Below are 19,254 nucleotides of genomic sequence, written 5' to 3' on the forward strand. Positions count from 1 at the left end.
TGCGGTTTCTAAAATAACCGCCTTTTGAATATTATTATGATATTGATACAAAAATACAAATCTTTCCTTTTTATTATATTAGTATACTAGCTTTCGCCCGCGACTCCGTCTGCGAGGAATAAAAAAATGAGTTGTCTACGTGTGCTTCCTGATTATCCTCTACGTCTATGCCAAATTTCATTGTGATCTGTTGAACCGTTTAGGTTACAAACTAACAAACATCCATCTAAACTTTCGCATTCATAATATTAGTATTTTTATATAGATGAGGAAGTTTTGGGTGGATAGATGTTACCTATCTCTAAAATGATTAAATTTACCGTTGTTTAGCATAGATGCAGATTATAATCCATAGCTCGTAGATTACTTTTCTTTATTCAGCTCGTAATTTTTTTATATCAAAACGTTTACCGAACACGTCCGTTGTAAATTTTCATATCTTTTTTGGGTAAAAACTTTTTAAAATGTTGATTATAGTTATTTATACATTACGTCCTCGGTAATGTATTCCTCTGACGTAGGAGATCGTAAGCGTTATATTCTTTGTTGTTTTTGTACGTGAATATATTGGTTTGAACCGACAGGATGGAACTGAAGGCATATTTGACACTTTACTTGAAACATTTTGTCCCTTAACTAACGCTATCTATTGATAAATCCCTAAAACCAATAAATATATTTAAATTAATTACCAATAGATGTCATTAAATAATATTTAAATGTTTTTTTTATACTAAAAGGAGGCAAACGAGCGGCGAGAACACAGAGGTGGTCAACGACGCCCATGGACATCTGCAACACCAGAGGAACTACAGATGCGTTGCCTTTGAGGAAATTGTAGGCTCGCTTCTTTAAGGACCATAAGTCGGATTGATTTGAAAATACCACAGAGGACAAACAGATTTTGTGTTATTACTAGCTGTTGCCCGCGACTCCGTACGCGTGAAATTAAAAAAAGTAAGTAACCTTCTTTTTCCAGACTATCCTACACATCTATGGCAAATTTCATCGAGATCCGTTCAGCAGTTTAGGCTACAAACTAACAAACATCCATCTAAACTTTCGCATTTATCATATAAGAGATGGAGCTTATAACATTGTAAAATGTTCTATTCCATGTCAATACACGAGACGGCACTAAACTTGACAACTGATTTTTTTTTTTATAATATAAGGTGGCAAACGAGCATGCGGCCTGAGTCCACTGAAATGGAAAGCGACCGCTGCACATAAACATCCGCAATTGCAGCGCTGCCTACCCTTAATTGACGGAAGAGACGCACATAAAGAGGACATTTTCTTATGTGTCTCCACCGTTAAATCCACTATTCCTTCCCATCCTTCCCTCTTAAGAAAAGGGTGGAAAGGGAAAGTGACTAAAACTAGGCCTCCGGCATCACACTCATCAGAGGAAACGCGGGAATGCTTCTACTTTACGCCTGTTTTCTGTGTGGTCGTGGTATTGCCGGGCGAGCTGGCCCTACAGTGCGAAGATGTTAAAGCGGGCTCTACCACTGTTAAAAACATATGGAACACACTCGATTTTTACTTGTGCAACTAAACAGTTGGTTAGCTGCAAAACAATCGACAATCGCAGTCAGTTGTTATAGTGTGTCTAAATAATTTAGATTAGTTTGACAATTCATTTCAAATTTAATAGGGATGGGTTGTGTAAAATCATGAATCTTATCGATTTTCGATTTTTATTCTTTTAGAAGTTGGAATCAATAGATTTATAGTTGTAACATATGAAATAAAAGAAAAACACTGTTTTTTCAAATTAATAATGACCATAACAAATAATAAGAGTAAATAAATGTTTATTACTACTACAGCCGTACGTAATCGAATTGGATTTCGCTATTATTTCTGTCATCGATAAATTCTTTACATTATAATCAATACTAGAATTGTCCTCTAAATTAGTTAAGAAAATAATAATTTTAGTTGAGTTCGATAATTATTTAAACCGAATATCGATAGTTCATAATTGTTCGCTGCGTGTTTCGTCACTACGATATCTGTCTATTAAGTACGGCATTTGCCTTCATACAAATTGAATTCGATACTTCATGCGTCATTTATCAAACTAATCTATCTTATTTAGACAAATTACATTTCAAAGCATTTTACAATAGGCGTAAATATTCCCGTAACTATTAATCAAAACAATATATTACAAGGAAGTGATCTCCTTTGAACATCAATAAGTTTATCTTAATTTTTCCGTATCGAAAAACCCACATTATTCTCGAAGTTTCAGGATTTTTTTATAGTTCAAGGTTTGAATTTCCTAAGAATCTAAATAGTTAACATCAAAACTATCATACTAATCATATGTATACTATTATAATAAAGCGTAAACACACACTTCTTTGTTGCCTAAAATGTCAGCAATTAAACCATATTTTTAAATATTTTATTTTAATAAAAAGCTCTACACTTACGTCACGCTTTAGGTTATATATTTGAAGCCATTAAACTTAGGGGGTAAATATTTCGGAAAAAACCCTAATGTGGGAAAGAGACCATAAGTTGCTGCCAACATCAAGAAAGAAAGATTGCTAAGGTTTGTCATGTCATGTCATTTTGACATTTGCAATTGAATTTGACAAATGTAATCAATAAAACAATTTTCATAATTTCATGCGAATGAAGTCGCACGGTCACGGGAACAGCTAGTAATATTATAAATGCGAAAGTTTAGATGGATGGATGTTTGTTAGAGTTTGTAGCCTAAACTGCTGAACGGATCTCGATGAAATTTGACTTATGTGGAGGATAGTCTGGAAGAACACATAGGCTTTGTTTTTTTATTCCACGCGGACGGAGTCGCGGGCGAAAGCTAGTTATTAATAAATAATTATTGTTATAGTTAGTTTTTATTCATTTCGTATAAGTTTTTTTCAAATCGAAAACAACTTCGACAACCAAAATATTCTAATCGTTACAACAATATTATTTATTACACACGTATAATCCTTATCGCAATACCATAAGGTTCATTTAGCCATAACCGTGTATAAATAAAAAACGGAGCGCAGTCCTAAAATGCAAATGGCGACTGTATAAAATGGCTGATCCGATCCCATCTGACGCAGTGCCGGCCGGCGAACGCTCATGGTTCCCGCCTAAACTCCTGTCAAAAGTGTGGCCACTCTATAATAAATTTCTTTTTTAGGAAAATAAAAATAACCATCATGAGTGTGCTTTTATTCATTTTAATCGCCTTAGTGGCTTATAAATTTTTTACACGGAAAAATATTCCGTTGAAAGGAAAAAGGACAGGATTTAAGAAAGCACCGGGACCAATACCCTTGCCTGTGATTGGCAGTATGCATCTATTAGGGAAGAGAGAATCGCCTTTCCAAGCGTTTACTGACCTAGCGAAGAAATATGGAGGAATATTCGGAATTAAACTAGGGAATAGCCAGTGTCTGGTTGTAAATAATCTGGAACTGATCAAGGAAGTGTTGAACCAGAATGGAAAATTCTTCGGAGGCAGACCAGACTTCTTGCGGTTCCATAAATTGTTTGCCGGTGATCGAAATAATTGTAAGTATCTTTTTCATTACGTTTTTCTAACATCTACAAATTCTGCCAGATTTGAAATGTCAAATTAATCAACAATTAACGTGAGATTTTTTTTTAATTTTCACGCGACAATCTTTTTTATTAGACTTTTCAACAATTGTTAGATAAGCAAGCAATTTATTTAAATTACGTTACAATTGATTTAAAAATATTATATATTCTATAATTTTACAAATAAAACAATTTTAGTCTTCTTATTTGTCATAAATGCAAAAGTTTAGATGGATCAATTTTTGTTAGAGTTCGTAGCCTAAACTGCTGGACCTATCTCGATGAAATTTGGTATAGATGTAGAGGAAAGTCTTGAGAAACACGTATACTAATATTTAAATTCCACACGGAGTCGCGGGCAAAAGCAATTATCAAATAAAAACTATAAATAAAATGAAAGCATATTGTTTTTAAAAGTCTTGCAACGCAATAAAATTCTATTAAAAAACTTGGCATAATTAATAAAATATCACTTACCATTATAAAAATCACATTTATTTAATCACTAAAATTTACAAAAAAGTCATAAAAACTATTTAAAAAACATCGATTGTCTTATATTTTAAAAAAAATTCACTACAATTGTTCACCGACAATTTCGAGTGACGTTTTATTTTTTTAATTCCAAGACACAAGGCACATGCCACAGGGCCCAAGTCCGCAATAAAGCTGGCTGAATACAACACCCCGCTTCGTCTTTGATATTATCTATGCATGTTATGGTATAGATAAAAAAATACTCTATCAAGTTCATAGGAAATTTCTTTCCTAACCTTAAAATATACGAAGTATTACGGAAATATGTTTTAAATAGTGCTTTACTAATTAAAAAAACTGTCAATCTATAAGAATTCCCTTTGATTATTTCGCCGTTTTTTTAGTATATTTTCATCGGATATCTTTTCAATGCACTTTATTGAACATAACCTAAAAATAAATTAACATGAATGTACATTAATATAACGTTACAATCCATATATATGTTTTAAAATCTAGACTACTCGTAATCCAGTGACATACATCCTGTTAGTGACCTAATAACTTAGGATACCCTTGTAAACCTAAACGAAACATCAAGTTAGCAAGTTTGGTCTAACTCATAAGCGGAGCGGATTTAAAATATTCTTCACATTAACTTCACCCTGCTCTTATTCCTATGTGATGCAATAGGTTTCCATCATCCCGAAAAACACGTTAATAGTGACTTCTACAATGTACTCTTTCTTATTTATATTTAAAACTAGCTGTTACCGTGCGGCTTCACCCGCATGAAACTAATCCAATTTTATTATTTTGTTTACATTTCTTAAATTATCAATTGCATATGCAAAATGACATGATATGATGACAATCGATGGCAATTTTACTTCCTTGATGTTGGCAACTTGTAGCTTATGGTCCCTTTCCCACATTCGGTTTTATCCAATTTATTAATCCCCAGGTTTAATAGCGTACTTCTATTATTGTACTTAAAGTCAATGGAAATGAAAAACTATAAAGCTATAAAGCTAACTATAAAGCTCTTATAACTAACTAGTTTTAGCTCGCGACTTTGAGTGCTTTAAAAAACAAATATATAGCCTATGTTACTCACAGATAAATTACCTTTCCAACGGTAAAAGAATTTTTTAAATCTGCCTAGTAGTTTTTGAATTATTTTAATACATATAAAAATACAAATCTTTCCACTTTATAATATTAGTAAAGAAGAGTCGATCTTCAGTTAAAACTGCGTGTGGCAAAACTTTAACTGTCAGATGTATGTAGCTTAACAAACTTTGTAAACTTATATTCCATTATTTAAAGACATCTAGTCATTATTTTAAACAATAAAATTGTCCAAAATAAGTAATTTTTTGACAGTAAATAATATCTGTCAGTGAAATGTAACTAAAATGTCTAAATACTATTGAATTCCGTTCATTGAGATTTCCGCTATCGCTTATGACTTGGTACAACGTAATTTAACACTGATGCACCGATATTATAAAAACGCACTGGCGCCTTTAATATTGCATCAGGCGACATTTCTCGTAATTTAATACTAGGTAACAAAACTATGCCTAAATAACATCAGCATATTTTAACCTTGACAAATTATACTTCTAATCTATAGAGGAAAGATTTGTATTTTTGTATGTATTGAAATAACTCAAAAACTACTGGGCCGATTTTAAAAATTCTTTCACCGTTAGAAAGGTAATTTATTTGTGAGTAACATAGGCTATATTTTATTATTACTAATGTTTAGGAACTATTAATAAACAACGTGTTTCTGGACGCCGGCGTCAAAAAATTACCAAACTTTAACATTTCTCGGCTTACGCTGCCTAAACCGTTAGAGGTATATAAAAATGATGTATGAAAGTATTGTAGATCTCAAAAAGTTCTACAAAAAAGTCCTCTGTAGCATGTATCTATCTTTAACAGTTTTCTTACAATAATTACCTTCCAATTTCTTACTAACTCACTCCAGAATTACTGAACAGATCTGTACTAAACAGATAACCTGACCTGTTGTATTCTATATAATATGGTGTTTTAATAAAAAAAATATTAATCGAAAAGTTTACATACTTATAATAAAACGCGAACGAAGTCGCAGGGATCAGCTAGTAGCCGACATTTATGTTCTAATTGCAGTAATTTGATATTTAGTTCGTGTTACCTTCTTCCTATTTACTTTGTCAGCGATATACAATACTTACCACGAGGTATTTTGTTTGACATAGATTTTTTTAACACGCAGGAATATTATGCGTGTCATTGTTAGGTTTTAATTAATTTTTTTTACAATCATTTTCATATCAAATCTAGGTTAGAATATTCTGTCGGTATTAAATATGTATATTTATAATAGAAAATAATACTATTATACTATTACAAGCTTATAAATCTTATTATTTCTTATTTAATATTATAAATGCGAAAGTTACGATGGATGTTAGCGTTTGTAGTCTAAACGGCTGAACGGATCTCAATGAAATCTGGCACAGGTTTAGAGCATAGTCTGGAAGAACACATAGGCTACTTTCTACCCCGGGAATAGTTACGGTTCCCGTGGGATGCATTAATTCAGTTTTTTAATGTTTACTCGATCATTCTGCAACGGTTCAACATATCTTATTGAAATTTGGCACATATATAAAACAAAGTCTGGAGTACACATGGGACGTAGCTTTTTGTTATTTATATAGTTCGTATGTTTTCTAATACCACGCGGACGAAGTCTAGGGCAACGCAACAGCTAGTAACTAATTATAATATTCCATTTGACATTTCAAATTCCCGCCAAAATATGCGTCATTTGTTGTCTATGTTAGAGCGCACATCTTTGACTAAACTGTCGCACAACTGTTTAGTACTTTGATTCCTATGAGCTTATATGATGCACTCTACTCGATATTTAGTTGTGCAACTAAACAGTTGAATTGGCTACGAAACATTCGACTATCGCACAACACTTGACAGTTTCATCGAACTTAAAAAAAGTAATTTAAAAACAATAATATAACATTTGACATTTCAAATTCCCGCCTTAATCTATGCGTCATTTATAGTCTAGGTTATCAAGATGATTCCTCCAAATAGTATTTAATCGACTATGATCTATACTATTATAATAAAGCGTAAACACACACTTCTTTGTTGCCTAAAATGTCAGCTATTACAATATATTTTTGAATAATTCTTTTTTTAATAAAAAGCCCTACACTTACGTCACGCTTTAGGCTATATATTTTCGCGACATTAAACTTAGGGAGTAAATATTTTGGATAAAAACCCTAATGTGGGAAAGAGACCATAAGTTGCTGCCAACGTCAAGAAAGCAAGATTGCTAAGGTTTGTAATGTCATGTCATTTTCACATTTGCTATTGATAATTTGACAAATGTAAACAATAAAATAAAATTTTCATAATATCACGCGGATGAAGCCGCACGGGAACAGCTATCTATAATTAAGTTATAAACAAAAGTAACATTTCCCTCGTCTGGTGTGTACTTACATACTTTTTCCTTCACGCACTGATTACCTCACCGCATCATTACACGATGCATTTTCAATTTTATTCGCTTCTTATTCATGTTGCATCACGTTTAAATTATCCGAGCGTGATTTCTTGTTTTTTGCTACAAACATAGTCCAGTTATCCTCAAAGTGTAGACCCACAGGATACCCAACAAGGTATAATTTATTTATATCTATACATATAATAAAACTAGCAGTCCCCGTGCGACTTTTTTCAAATTTTCAATTGCAAAAGTCAAAATGACATGTCATGATAAACCTTGGCAATCTTGCTTCCTTGATGCAGCAACTTATGGTCTCTTTCCCACATTAGGGTTTTTATCAAAAATATTTACCTCTGAGTTTAATGGCGTGAAAATATATAGCCTAAAGCATGACGTAAGTGTGGGGCTTTTTATTAAAGAAAGATTTATTCAAAAATATGCTGTAATTGCTGACATCTTACGCAACAAAGAAGTGTTTGTTACTCTTTATTATAATAGTATAGATAAAATTGAAGTTTCTGTTTGTAATATGAAAAGAAAAATTCCAAGCGGTAGATGATGTACTTGCATTGCTGATAACGAAAATCGCATTTAAAAATTATCTGTCTGTCCGCAAGCCGTATTTGTTCCGGGTAATCTCCGAAAACTCTGGGCCGATTCCGACCGGACTTTAACTGAGGGGTAGCTGACATAGATGGGCATATTATAGGCTACTTTTGTGTATTGCGCGTACAAACTTGCGGGCAACAACTAGTTAGTTATACGTCTGAAAAGTGCCCACATGTTTCCTCATGAAACCTCTAGTTTGCTTGTAATAGCAGGCGAACACCTGACTGACTATCACGCTGTTGTGCGATTGTCGATTGTTTCGCAGCCAATTCAACTGTTTAGTTGCACAGCTAAAAATCGAGTAGTGTGCGCTCATATAAGCTTATAGGAATCAAAGGGAGACTAAAAAGTTGTGCGATAGTTTAGTCAAATGTTTGCGCATGCAAACGATTAAAAAGATTAAGGGCCTGACTAACGAAATTGTCTGATAAAAATCGGATTTTGTTATTGTCGTCATTTTTAAGCTATCTAAGCCTTTATCAGTCAGTGGCGGGACAGACCTTTAGTTAAATTCCGGAAGCAAAAATTGTTGATTAATTAAAGAAATTTTGATTCGGGTTTATAAGAAAAAGTTTAGGAACCACTGGCATAGACGGTAGACTTTTTGCATTGACGTTCAGTGTTGCTATACTCAATATGTTAACGCCATAGATTTAATAAGCTTGTTTATTTGTTTACTGAACTAGAATATTTTGCTTCTAATCTAATTATTATCGAATAGATTAACGTTTTTGACACAGTTTTAAAACTAGAATATAGATCTAAAAGGATGTAATTTTTTGCATTGACAGAGGGCCTTGTAATTCTTAGTTACCAGTAATTATAAAATTCCCACCTTCTTTCGAATTTTCCCATGTTGAAAAAACAAAAGTACATGCTGATATTTTTCGAAATTGAATTTCGAATTTATCATAATGGCGACATTCCGTGCAATCGCCGCTCTATCATTGGTCAATATATGACGCTTATAAACAAACTAAATTACCAACTGCTATACTCGTAATCCTTTTAGTTTGTCTAAATAAGATAGAGTAGTTTGATAAATGACGCATATGAAGTTTTGAATTCAATTTGTATGAAGTCAATTGTACTTAATAGACAGGTATCGTAGTGACGAAACACACAGCGAACAATTATGAACTATCGATATTCGGTTTAAAGAAAATTTATCGAATTTAACTAAAATTATTGTTGTTAACTAATAAGGGGAGACTTTATACAACCATTCCTACTAAATTGTCAGATGAATTGTCAAACTAATCTATCTTATTTAGACAAATTATAAAATTTAATTTGATTATGGATTAAGTTTGAAATTCGAATTACGTTAAATTATTAATCTATCTCTCTCTTTGTCTACAGCATTAGCTCTCTGCGATTGGTCAAATCTTCAACTCCGTAGACGTAACCTCGCCCGTCGTCATTGCGGTCCAAAACAACACACAGACAACTTCTCACGCATCGGTTCCGTTGCTGCATTCGAATCTATAGAATTATTACAGACACTTAAACAAATCACCAGAACAACAGAGAGCAGCATTAATTTGAAACCATTATTAATGATGACTGCTATGAATATGTTCACAAATTACATGTGCAACATAAGATTCGATACTGAAACAGATGAAGAATTCAAAAAAGTCGTCGATCATTTCGATGAAATATTTTGGGAGATTAACCAAGGTTACGCTGTCGATTTCCTGCCATGGCTCGCTCCGTTCTACAAGAAACATATGGATAAACTATCTAATTGGTCGCAAGATATCCGTTCCTTTATACTTTCGAGGATTGTCGAGATGAGAGAAACGAATATGGACACTGAGGTACCTGAAAAGGATTTCCTTGATGGTTTACTAAGAGTGTTGAACGATGACCCGAATGTTGATAGGAACACGATCATTTTCATGTTAGAAGATTTCTTAGGAGGTCATTCTTCTGTTGGTAATCTTGTTATGTTGTGTTTAGCTGCTGTTGCTAGAGATGCTGATGTTGGGAAGAAAATTAAAGCGGAAATTGATGGAGTAACAAAAGGTAAACGAGCTGTAACACTTTCTGATAGAAGCAACCTACCGTATACTGAAGCGACGATACTGGAATGTCTACGATACGCGTCGTCACCGATAGTTCCTCATGTAGCGACTGAACCTGCTGTTATCGCTGGTTATGGTGTTGAAAAAGGTACAGTTGTCTTCATAAATAATTACGAATTAAATAAATCTGAGAAATATTGGAATGAACCTGAGAAATTTGATCCTAGTAGATTTTTGGAACGCATAAAAATGCGTGTGAGACGTAACTCACAGTGCGATTCTGGGATGGAATCTGACAGCGAGAGATCTCCGATAAATGAGATATCAGAAAATGAGAAAGAACACTACACTCTGAAGAAGAATATACCGCATTTCTTACCTTTTAGTATCGGAAAACGAACCTGCATTGGACAAACTTTAGTCACGACGATGAGTTTTGTTATGTTTGCTAATATTATACAAGAATTTGACGTCGCAGCAGAAAACATAAAAGACCTAAGACAAAGACCAGCGTGCGTCGCGTTACCAAAGGATACGTTTAATTTATATCTCTTGCCGAGAAAGCATTAGGTTTGCATTGATTTATCCGGTCTATTAGAAACGCTGTTCTGTGACAGAATATGAAAGACCTGAGCAGACACGAGACAAGGAGTTTGTGCTGAGTTTATGCCTATCTGGTCGTTACGTTAGTAGGACTGTTTGAAGATATTCACTCTAGGTGGCCATACGGATTCTGTTTTTATGTCATTTGTAACCCACCTTTGTGCATTTGAAGTCAATTTAGTAGTTTTTTATTGTTTAAAATTAGGGTATAAAATCATTTCTTTTAAATTGTTATTTTTATGGGAATTGTATTTTTTAAATTGTCAAAAGCACAGATAATAACCGTATGGCCATAGAGTAACGCTCAAAATATTATTTATTGATCGCTATGAACGATAATTTTAACAGTTTCAACGCTGGCAACATTCAGGTTATGATTGGAAGAAATAATTTATACATTTTACATGACTGCTTTTTGTTTAGAGGATATCGAATTAATCTATTATACTATATGATAAAAGAAGAAAGATATGTATTTTTATATTTTTGTATGTACTAAAATAACTTAAAAACTACTGGACCGATTTTAAAAATTCTTACACCATTAAAAAGCTACGTTATCACTAAATAACTTAGGTTATATTTTTATTAATAACGTGGGCGAAATCGCGTGCAACAGGTAGTTTTATATACTGTTCTTATTCCCATGCTGGCATGGCCTTAAAATTAGTAATAGAGTAAATTGGATCATTTTTTATCTATGAAAAGTAAACACACAGATTAAAAAATATCTTAAAATATTTGTATAATCTAGATGTAACTGAAGCATTTAAAAGCATTTATACAAAGATTGTAATTTTATCTGTTTTAATATATATTTTCGTTCTTTAATTACTTTTTTTTTAAATCAATTATTCTGTTAAAAAGAATTAACACAATACTATTTTTCGTATAATTAATGTTTGATATATATTTGTTTTGTTTTTAAAATTAAGAAAAAAAAACGTCGTAAGGTAACAAACTTTTTTGCAATTTACAACGCTATATAAAATGTATTTGTAATTTTATTGTAATCTTTGGATGTTATTTTTTTAAAACTATATCAAAGTTCTGTATGTAAAATCCATTTTGTAGCATTTATTTTATATAATCATATATTTTTATAAGTAGTTAGTAAATAGAATCATTGTGATTAGTAGAGAGTACATTAGAGTATAAATTATAGTTTTTGCAAATGACATTTCGTCTTTTCTTTTACTCTTTGACCCCTCATACGTCAAAATCATTTACAGCGCGCACACCTATAGCATAATATATTATATATAATTATAATTTGTCTAAATAAGATAGATTAGTTTAATAAAGACGCATATGAAGTATCGAATTCAATATGTATGAAGGCAAATGCCATACTTAATAGATAGGTATCGTAGTGACGAAACAAACACGCATAGCAAACAATTTTGAACTATCGATATTCGTTTTAAATAATTATCGAACTCAAGTAAAATTATTATTTTCTTATTAACTAATTCAGATGATAATTCTATTATTGATTATAGTGTAGAGAATTTAGCGATGACAGAAATAATAGCGAAATCCAATTCGATTACGTACGGCTGTAGTAGTAATAAACATTTATTTACTCTCATTATTTGTTATGGTCATTATTAATTTGAGAAAACAGTGTTTTTTTAATTCATATGTTATATTATTAAATCTATCGATTCTAAATTCTATAAGAATAAAAATCGAATATCGATAAGATTCATGATTTTACACAACCCATCCCCACTGAATTTGAAATGAATTGTCAAACTAATCTAAATTATTTAGACACACTATACTCGATGTTAAGTTGTCTAACAAAACAGTTGAGGCCGAAACAATCGACAATCGCACAAACAGTTGATAGTTTAGTCAAAGGTGTATTAATAAACAAAATACACTAAAAAAGACATATTCTCAAAAAATACAATACACTAAAAAGTAACGAAATAATTCCTTGAACATGTAAACCTCCCTTATTGTAACTGTTATGTCTATATTGTACAATTATTATTACTTTGAAGTCGGTGTCAGTCAATGTAGATTCATTACATAAACGTTACTATACTTTCAATTGTCAATTGTTATGCCAAAAATGTAGAAAACCCTACGTAGAAATATCACTGTGTACTAGGGTTGTAACGGAGGCCATTTTAACGGAAGCGGATGCGGAGGCGAAGCGCTTCACCTCTGCAGAAGGGGAGGTTAAAAGGTCAGAAATTGGTAGAGCCCGCTTTCTATTGGCTCGCCCTGTGCAATACCACGACCACATAGAAGACAGGAAGACAGGCGTGAAGTGGGAGTAATTCCGCGTTTCGTATGATGAGTGTGGTGCCGGTGGCCTAAATTTAATCCCTTTCCCTTTTCACCCTTTTCTTAAGAGGTCAGGATGGGAGAGAAAAGCCGATTTGACGGTGGAGGAAACGCATAGGAAGGAGAAATATCCCCTTTATGTGCGTCTCCTCCGTTTAAGAGTAGGCAAACGCATCTACAATTGCGGTTGTCTATGGGCAGCGGTCGCTTTTCATTTCGTCGGTTTCAGGTGGCTTGCTCGTTTGCCACTTTATATTAAAAAAATAATTGCCAATTGCATAAAAACAGTTTGACACACTGCGTAACATGTCGATATCAGCCTGACGCGGTACTTCTGGTGCGGACGAAGAAAACCCTCTCGTTAGTGCGAAACCATTATCTCAGGTGTATACATTATCTTACTAATATTATAAATGCGAAAGTGTAGATGGATGGATGGATAGATGGATGGATGGATGGATGGATGTTTGTTAGCGTTTGTAGTCTAAACGGCTGAACGGATCTCCATGAAATTTGGCACAGGTTTAGAGCATATTCGGGAAGAACACATAGGCTACTTTTTATCCCGGGAATAGTTACGGTTCCCGTGGGATTCATTAATTTAGTTTTTTAATGTTTACTCGATCATTCTGGAACGGTTCAACATATCTTATTGCAATTTGGCACAGATATAAAACAAAGTCTGGAGTACACATGGGATAAGCTTCATGCCCGAGATATGTCCGGTTCCCGAGGGATACGTAGTTTTTTGTAATTTATATAGTTCATATGTTTTCTAATACCACGCAGACGAAGTCGCGGGCAACAGCTCGTATTAAATAAAATGTAATTAACGGTGACATATTATATACATAGTTATTTTTTTTAATTCCACTCGGACAGACTCGCGGACAAAAGCTTGTCTTACTACTGTCATAAATGTGAAAGTTAAAATGGATGTTTGTTAGAGTTTGTATCCTAAACCGGTAATTGGATCTCGTTGAAAATTGGCACAGATGTAGATGTAGAGGATATTCTTGAAGAAATGTTAGGATACTTAACTACTTTGTTTTGTTTTAATTCTATGCGGACGGTGTCGCGGGCGAAAGCTTGGTGTGCTATAGTTTCAAAGGTGCGCGCGCTCTAAGTTGGTTGTAGTAAACAGTGGTAGTGTCCGCTTTAACATCTTAGCACTACAGGGCCGGCTCGCTCGGTGTAATACCACGACCACACAGAAGACAAGCGTGAAATGGAAGCAATTCCGTGTTTCGTCTGATGAGTGTGGTGCCTGAGGCCTAATTTAAATCCCTTTCTCTTTACCACTGTTTTCTTATAAGGAGAGGATGGGAACGGGAAGTGTATTTGGCGGAGGAGGAGATGCATAGGAAGCGGAAATGTCCTCTTTATGTGCGTCTCCTCCGTCGAATAACGGTAAGCAACGCATCTGCAATTGCGATTGTCTATGGGCGGCGGTAGCTTCGCTATTTTGGCGGATTCAGATAGCCGCTTGCTCGTTTGCCACCTTATGTTATAAAAATTTGTCTTTTAAATCCGTACAGAACTGACGTGCAAAATCAAATTCAACCCAGAGGTCAGAAAGGTGATGTTTTCTTTAATTCATGAACATTTGTCGGAAGTGTTTCCGTTGATGTTTTTTTATAACCTCGGGTTTTCGCTGCATAAACATTTTCATATGACGCTTGTACTCAGATATGTGGTCCTGACACATGACTGTTATAATTTCCGCATTCATTTGTGGCTTTCAATTGTAGAAGCTTTAAGTAATTTATGTTTACTATCTGTTGCCAGCGACTTAGTCCGCGTGGTATTAGAAAACATACGAACTATATAAATTACAAAAAGCTACGTATCCCGGGAATCGGACATTTCTCGGGGATGGACCTTATTCCATGTGTACTCCAGACTTTGTTTTACATCTGTGCCAAATTTCAATAAGATATGTTGAACCGCTGCAGAATGATTAAGTAAACATTAAAAAACTAAATTAATGATTCCCACGGGAACCGTAACTATTCCCGGGATAAAAAGTAGCCTGTGTGTTCTTCCAGACTATGCTCTACATCTGTGCCAAATTTCATGAAGATCCGTTCAGCCGTTTAGGCTACAAAAGCTAACAAACATCCATCCATCCATCGTAACTTTCGCATTTATAATATTTATAAGACTACTAGTTGTTGCTAGCGACTTTGTCCGCGTGGAGTTTAAAAGTTTAAAACTTACGTACCCCTTTTTGCAACCTCTCACCTAAAGTATCAACTTAGTAGTAATCTACACAATAACAGACATCTACTGATGCAAGATTCCTTTCTAAGCCGGGTAGTATATGCGCTGTTTTTTCGGTTACCTGAATCCATCGAAATGGAAAGCGACCGCTGTCCATAAACATCCGCAATTGCAGCGCTGCCTACCCTTCATTGACGGAGGAGGAGACCCACAAAAAGACATTTCCCCTTCCTATGCGTCACCTCCACCGTCATATCCATTTTTCCTTTCCATCCTTTCCTCTCAAGAAAAGGGTGGAAAGGGAAAGGGGCTAAAATTAGGCCTCCGACTCCTCCGGCTCCTCCTGTATTTCTGGACTAGTGGAGACTAGCCATAGCTATAAATGACAGATCTATGAGAAGGCTTGTATGGGTACAGATACAGGCCTAAGACCAGACTATAAATTATTCAATTCTGGACCTACCTCAATGTCATTTTAAAAAACGCGACGAAAACGCATTATCTTTTGCAAACGTCACATAATATAAAGTCAAGTACACACTTAACATATCCGCGAAGGAAACTGCGTAGCAACGGATTATTCCAAACCGTCACACCGCTCTGTCCCCACGTGGGAACAGATTAGAATAAAAAGTTTCATCCGTCCCATGTTTTTCGACGAGGGGACGGTTGGAACGCATTTTATTTCATAACGGTTCCATCTGTCGTTTTGTTGGTGATGGTAGGACTGAAGGGTGGGAAGGATGATTTTTCTCACGTGGGGACAGAGCTGGGTGACGGTTGGGAATAATCCGCATTTGTTCCTGATACGTCTGGGCCGATTCCGACCGGACTTTCAATGAAGGGTAGTTGACATAGACCTGCATATTTTTTACCGCGTTGTCAAAATGGCGACCGGACGCTATCTCTGGAACGGGTGAACCTATTTGGACTTTGACTGAACGATAGCTGGTAGAAGGTAGATACAAAGAAAATCAGAGAAAGTACCGGTAAGTTGTTTCCTATGTCTATATATTTCTTAAATATCTTTGCGTGTAGTGAATTGTCTTAAAAATAGTTTTTCATACTTCAGTGTGTACATATCTTTATTCAATACTGGTTGCAATTCAAGGACATTCGTAACCTTGAAAATTACATCAATTTGCAAACCTTTTACATACACATTCATACATTTATTTATATATTTAAATATACGACACGCAGACATTCAAACAGTGTACAGACGAGACAGTGAAAAATATTTTTCCACCGGTAATTTATTACAAAGGTACTATGTTGTCAAGTTTAGTGCCATCTCGTGTATTGACATGTAATAAAACATTTTACTAAATAATAATAAGCTCCATCTATCTATATTATACTATCATAATAAAGCGTAAAACACACAATTCTTTGTTGCCTAAGATGTCAGCAATTACAGCATGTTTTTGAATAGTTCTTTTTTTAATAAAAAGCCCTACACGTACGTCACGCTTTAGGCTATGTATTTTAACGCCATTAAACTTAGGGGGTAAATATTTTGGATAAAAAACCTAATGTGGGAAAGAGACCATAAATTGCTGCCAACATCAAGGAAGCAAGGTTGCCATCGTCATGTCATTTTGACATTTGCAATTGATAATTTGACACATGTAAACAATAATATAAAAATTTCATAATTTCATGCGGATGAAGTCGCAAGGGAACAGCTAGTACTTAAATTATAAAGAGAAAAGATTCGTATTTGTATTTTTGTATGTATTGAAATAACTCAAAAACTACTGGGCCGATTTTAAAAATTCTTTCGCCATTAGAAAGCTAATTTATTCGGGAGTAATTTAGGCTATATTTTTAATACCACGCGAGCCTAGTCACGAGCAACAGCTAGTCTTTTATAAAAAATAAACTGTAATACAAAAAAAACATACATTAAAATTTTATTAAATGTGTTTTGACACACATATGTGTGCTGACAATGAGAGAAAGAATGTTGTAAGAAAAGTGTCAGCCCACTCTATGTATTTGAATATCTGTGGTTGCACCTTACTGTGGGTAAGGTCAGTATTATATGTCCATTATTATGAACTATTCTATTACTAGCGTTATTTGGGTGTGGTTTTATATACTTAGCCTTCGACGACTCCATCCTCGTGGGATTAAAATATACAAAAACAAATATCCTATTTGTTTCAGACTACATGTTATAAACATCGAGATTCATTCAGTTTAAGACAAACTAACAAACATTTAAACGAGCAAGCGGCCACCTAAATACTCTATATTGGCGAAGCCACCGTTGCCTATGACATCCGCAATTGCATATGCATGCCTACACTAAATCGACGGAGGAGGAGACGCACATAAACAAGATATTTTCCTTTCCTATGCGTCTCTTCACCGTCAAATCCACTTTCCCATTCAATCCTTTCCTTAATAGAAAAAGGTGGGACGAAAAAGGGACTAAAATCAGGCCTCCGGCATCACACTCATCAGACGAAACGCGGAATTGCTTCCACTTCACGCCTGTTTCCTGTGTGGTCGTGGTATTGCTGAGAGCCCTGCACTGCGAAGACGTTAAAGCGGGCTCTCCCACTCTTAAACACACATATTTATAGTTATTTATATGTTTATAATATTACTACCTGTTCTCGTGCAGCTTCATCCGCATGAAATTATGAAGATTTTTATTTTTTTTTACTTTTGTCAAATTCTCAATAGCAAATGTCAAAATGACATAACATGACAAACCTTGGCATTCTTGCTTTCTTGATGTTGGCAGCAACTTGTCTCTTTCCCACATTAGGGTTTTTATCTAAAATATTTACCCCCTAAGTTTAATGGTGTTAAAATATATAGCTTAAAGCGTGACGTAAGTGTAGGGCTTTTTATTAAGAAAAGAATTATTCAAAAACATGCTGTAATTGCTGACATCTTAGGCAACAAAGGAGTGTGTGTTTACGCTTTATTATAATAGTATAGATTATAGAAATTGCCATACATGTAGATAGTCAGGAACACATAGGATACTATTGTTATTATTTTATGCACACAGAGTCCTGGGAAAGAGTTATTTCGTTTAAAACAAATGGTAGATAATAAAAGATATTGTATTTAATCATATGTTTAATTAAAATAGTTAATATAAATGCGATCAGCGCGCCATCTGTGAAATATCTCTTAAAGGATATTCTTGTTCTTCATCGAATTCTATCTCTTCATCGTCCACTTGAGCGTCCTGAAATTTTACATTTTTTTATACTATAAAGTGGCAAACGAGCAAGCGGCCCTGAATCCACCGGTGAGAGTCAAAATGGCGGGTGTACCATCGCGAATTAAATTATAGCACTTACTAAAAATGTACTATTTAGTACCTCGCTCAAAACAAATGTACCTTCTCTAGAACGTAATTATAACTAAATTAAGTTACAGCCGCCATATTAACGTCAATATGGCAGGTGTATTATTTTTTATTTTTATTTTGACCATTGCTTATAACATATGACTATACCAAATAAATTGTACCTAAATAGTACCTCAATAAAAAAAATGTATACACCTAATATCGTAGATAGTTTTCGAAAAATAAACTTTTGAAATCGGCCTAATACTTTTCATTATTTATTTCATTACTATCAAACAAAAAAGCTACGTTGTCAGTCAGTAGCATTAATTATGTTTAATATTATTTTTTAATTTCACGCGGACGGAGTCGCGGGCGAAAGCGAGTAAAATATAAATAACGTTACTAAGCAAGACTTTTGATTGTTTTATTTTTCGAAAACTATCTACCATATTAGGTGTATACATTTTTTTTATTGAGGTACTATTTAGGTACAATTTATTTGGTATAGTCATATGTTACAAGCAATGGTCAAAATAAAAATAAAAAATAATACACCTGCCATATTG

General features: G+C 34.1%; 2 protein-coding genes across 2 annotated transcripts in view; one reads left to right on the forward strand and one right to left on the reverse strand.

Annotated features, from left to right (window-relative positions):
- The first annotated feature begins 3,081 nt into the window (after window positions 1–3,081).
- On the forward strand, window positions 3,082–11,561 carry LOC106106006 (cytochrome P450 307a1-like). Its single transcript, XM_013286527.1, has 2 exons — window positions 3,082–3,555; window positions 9,572–11,561. The coding sequence occupies exons 1-2, from the start codon at window positions 3,201–3,203 to the stop codon at window positions 10,807–10,809; spliced, it is 1,593 nt and encodes a 530-aa protein (XP_013141981.1). The 5' UTR covers window positions 3,082–3,200; the 3' UTR covers window positions 10,810–11,561.
- A 6,873-nt stretch (window positions 11,562–18,434) lies between these two features.
- The window catches only part of LOC106105948 (tubulin beta chain-like), an 8,918-nt gene continuing 8,098 nt past the window's right edge, over window positions 18,435–19,254 (reverse strand). The window contains exon 12 of the mRNA XM_013286453.1: window positions 18,435–18,580. Within this exon, the coding sequence (XP_013141907.1) occupies window positions 18,497–18,580 (84 nt within the window). The 3' untranslated portion in view covers window positions 18,435–18,496. The remainder of the gene's footprint in view (window positions 18,581–19,254) is intronic.

Source organism: Papilio polytes, unplaced genomic scaffold (genome assembly GCF_000836215.1).
Source record: "Papilio polytes unplaced genomic scaffold, Ppol_1.0 DF822622.1, whole genome shotgun sequence".
NCBI classification, from domain to species: Eukaryota; Metazoa; Arthropoda; class Insecta; order Lepidoptera; family Papilionidae; genus Papilio; species Papilio polytes.

What these genes read in the sequence shown, in the direction of transcription:
- LOC106106006 (XM_013286527.1), top strand. Translation starts at nt 3,201, where the DNA reads ATGAGTGTGCTTTTATTCATTTTAATCGCCTTAGTGGCTTATAAATTT. An exon ending in TGCCGGTGATCGAAATAATT is followed by an intron (nt 3,556 to 9,571) that starts GTAAGTATCTTT and finishes CTTTGTCTACAG; the next exon opens with CATTAGCTCTCTGCGATTGG.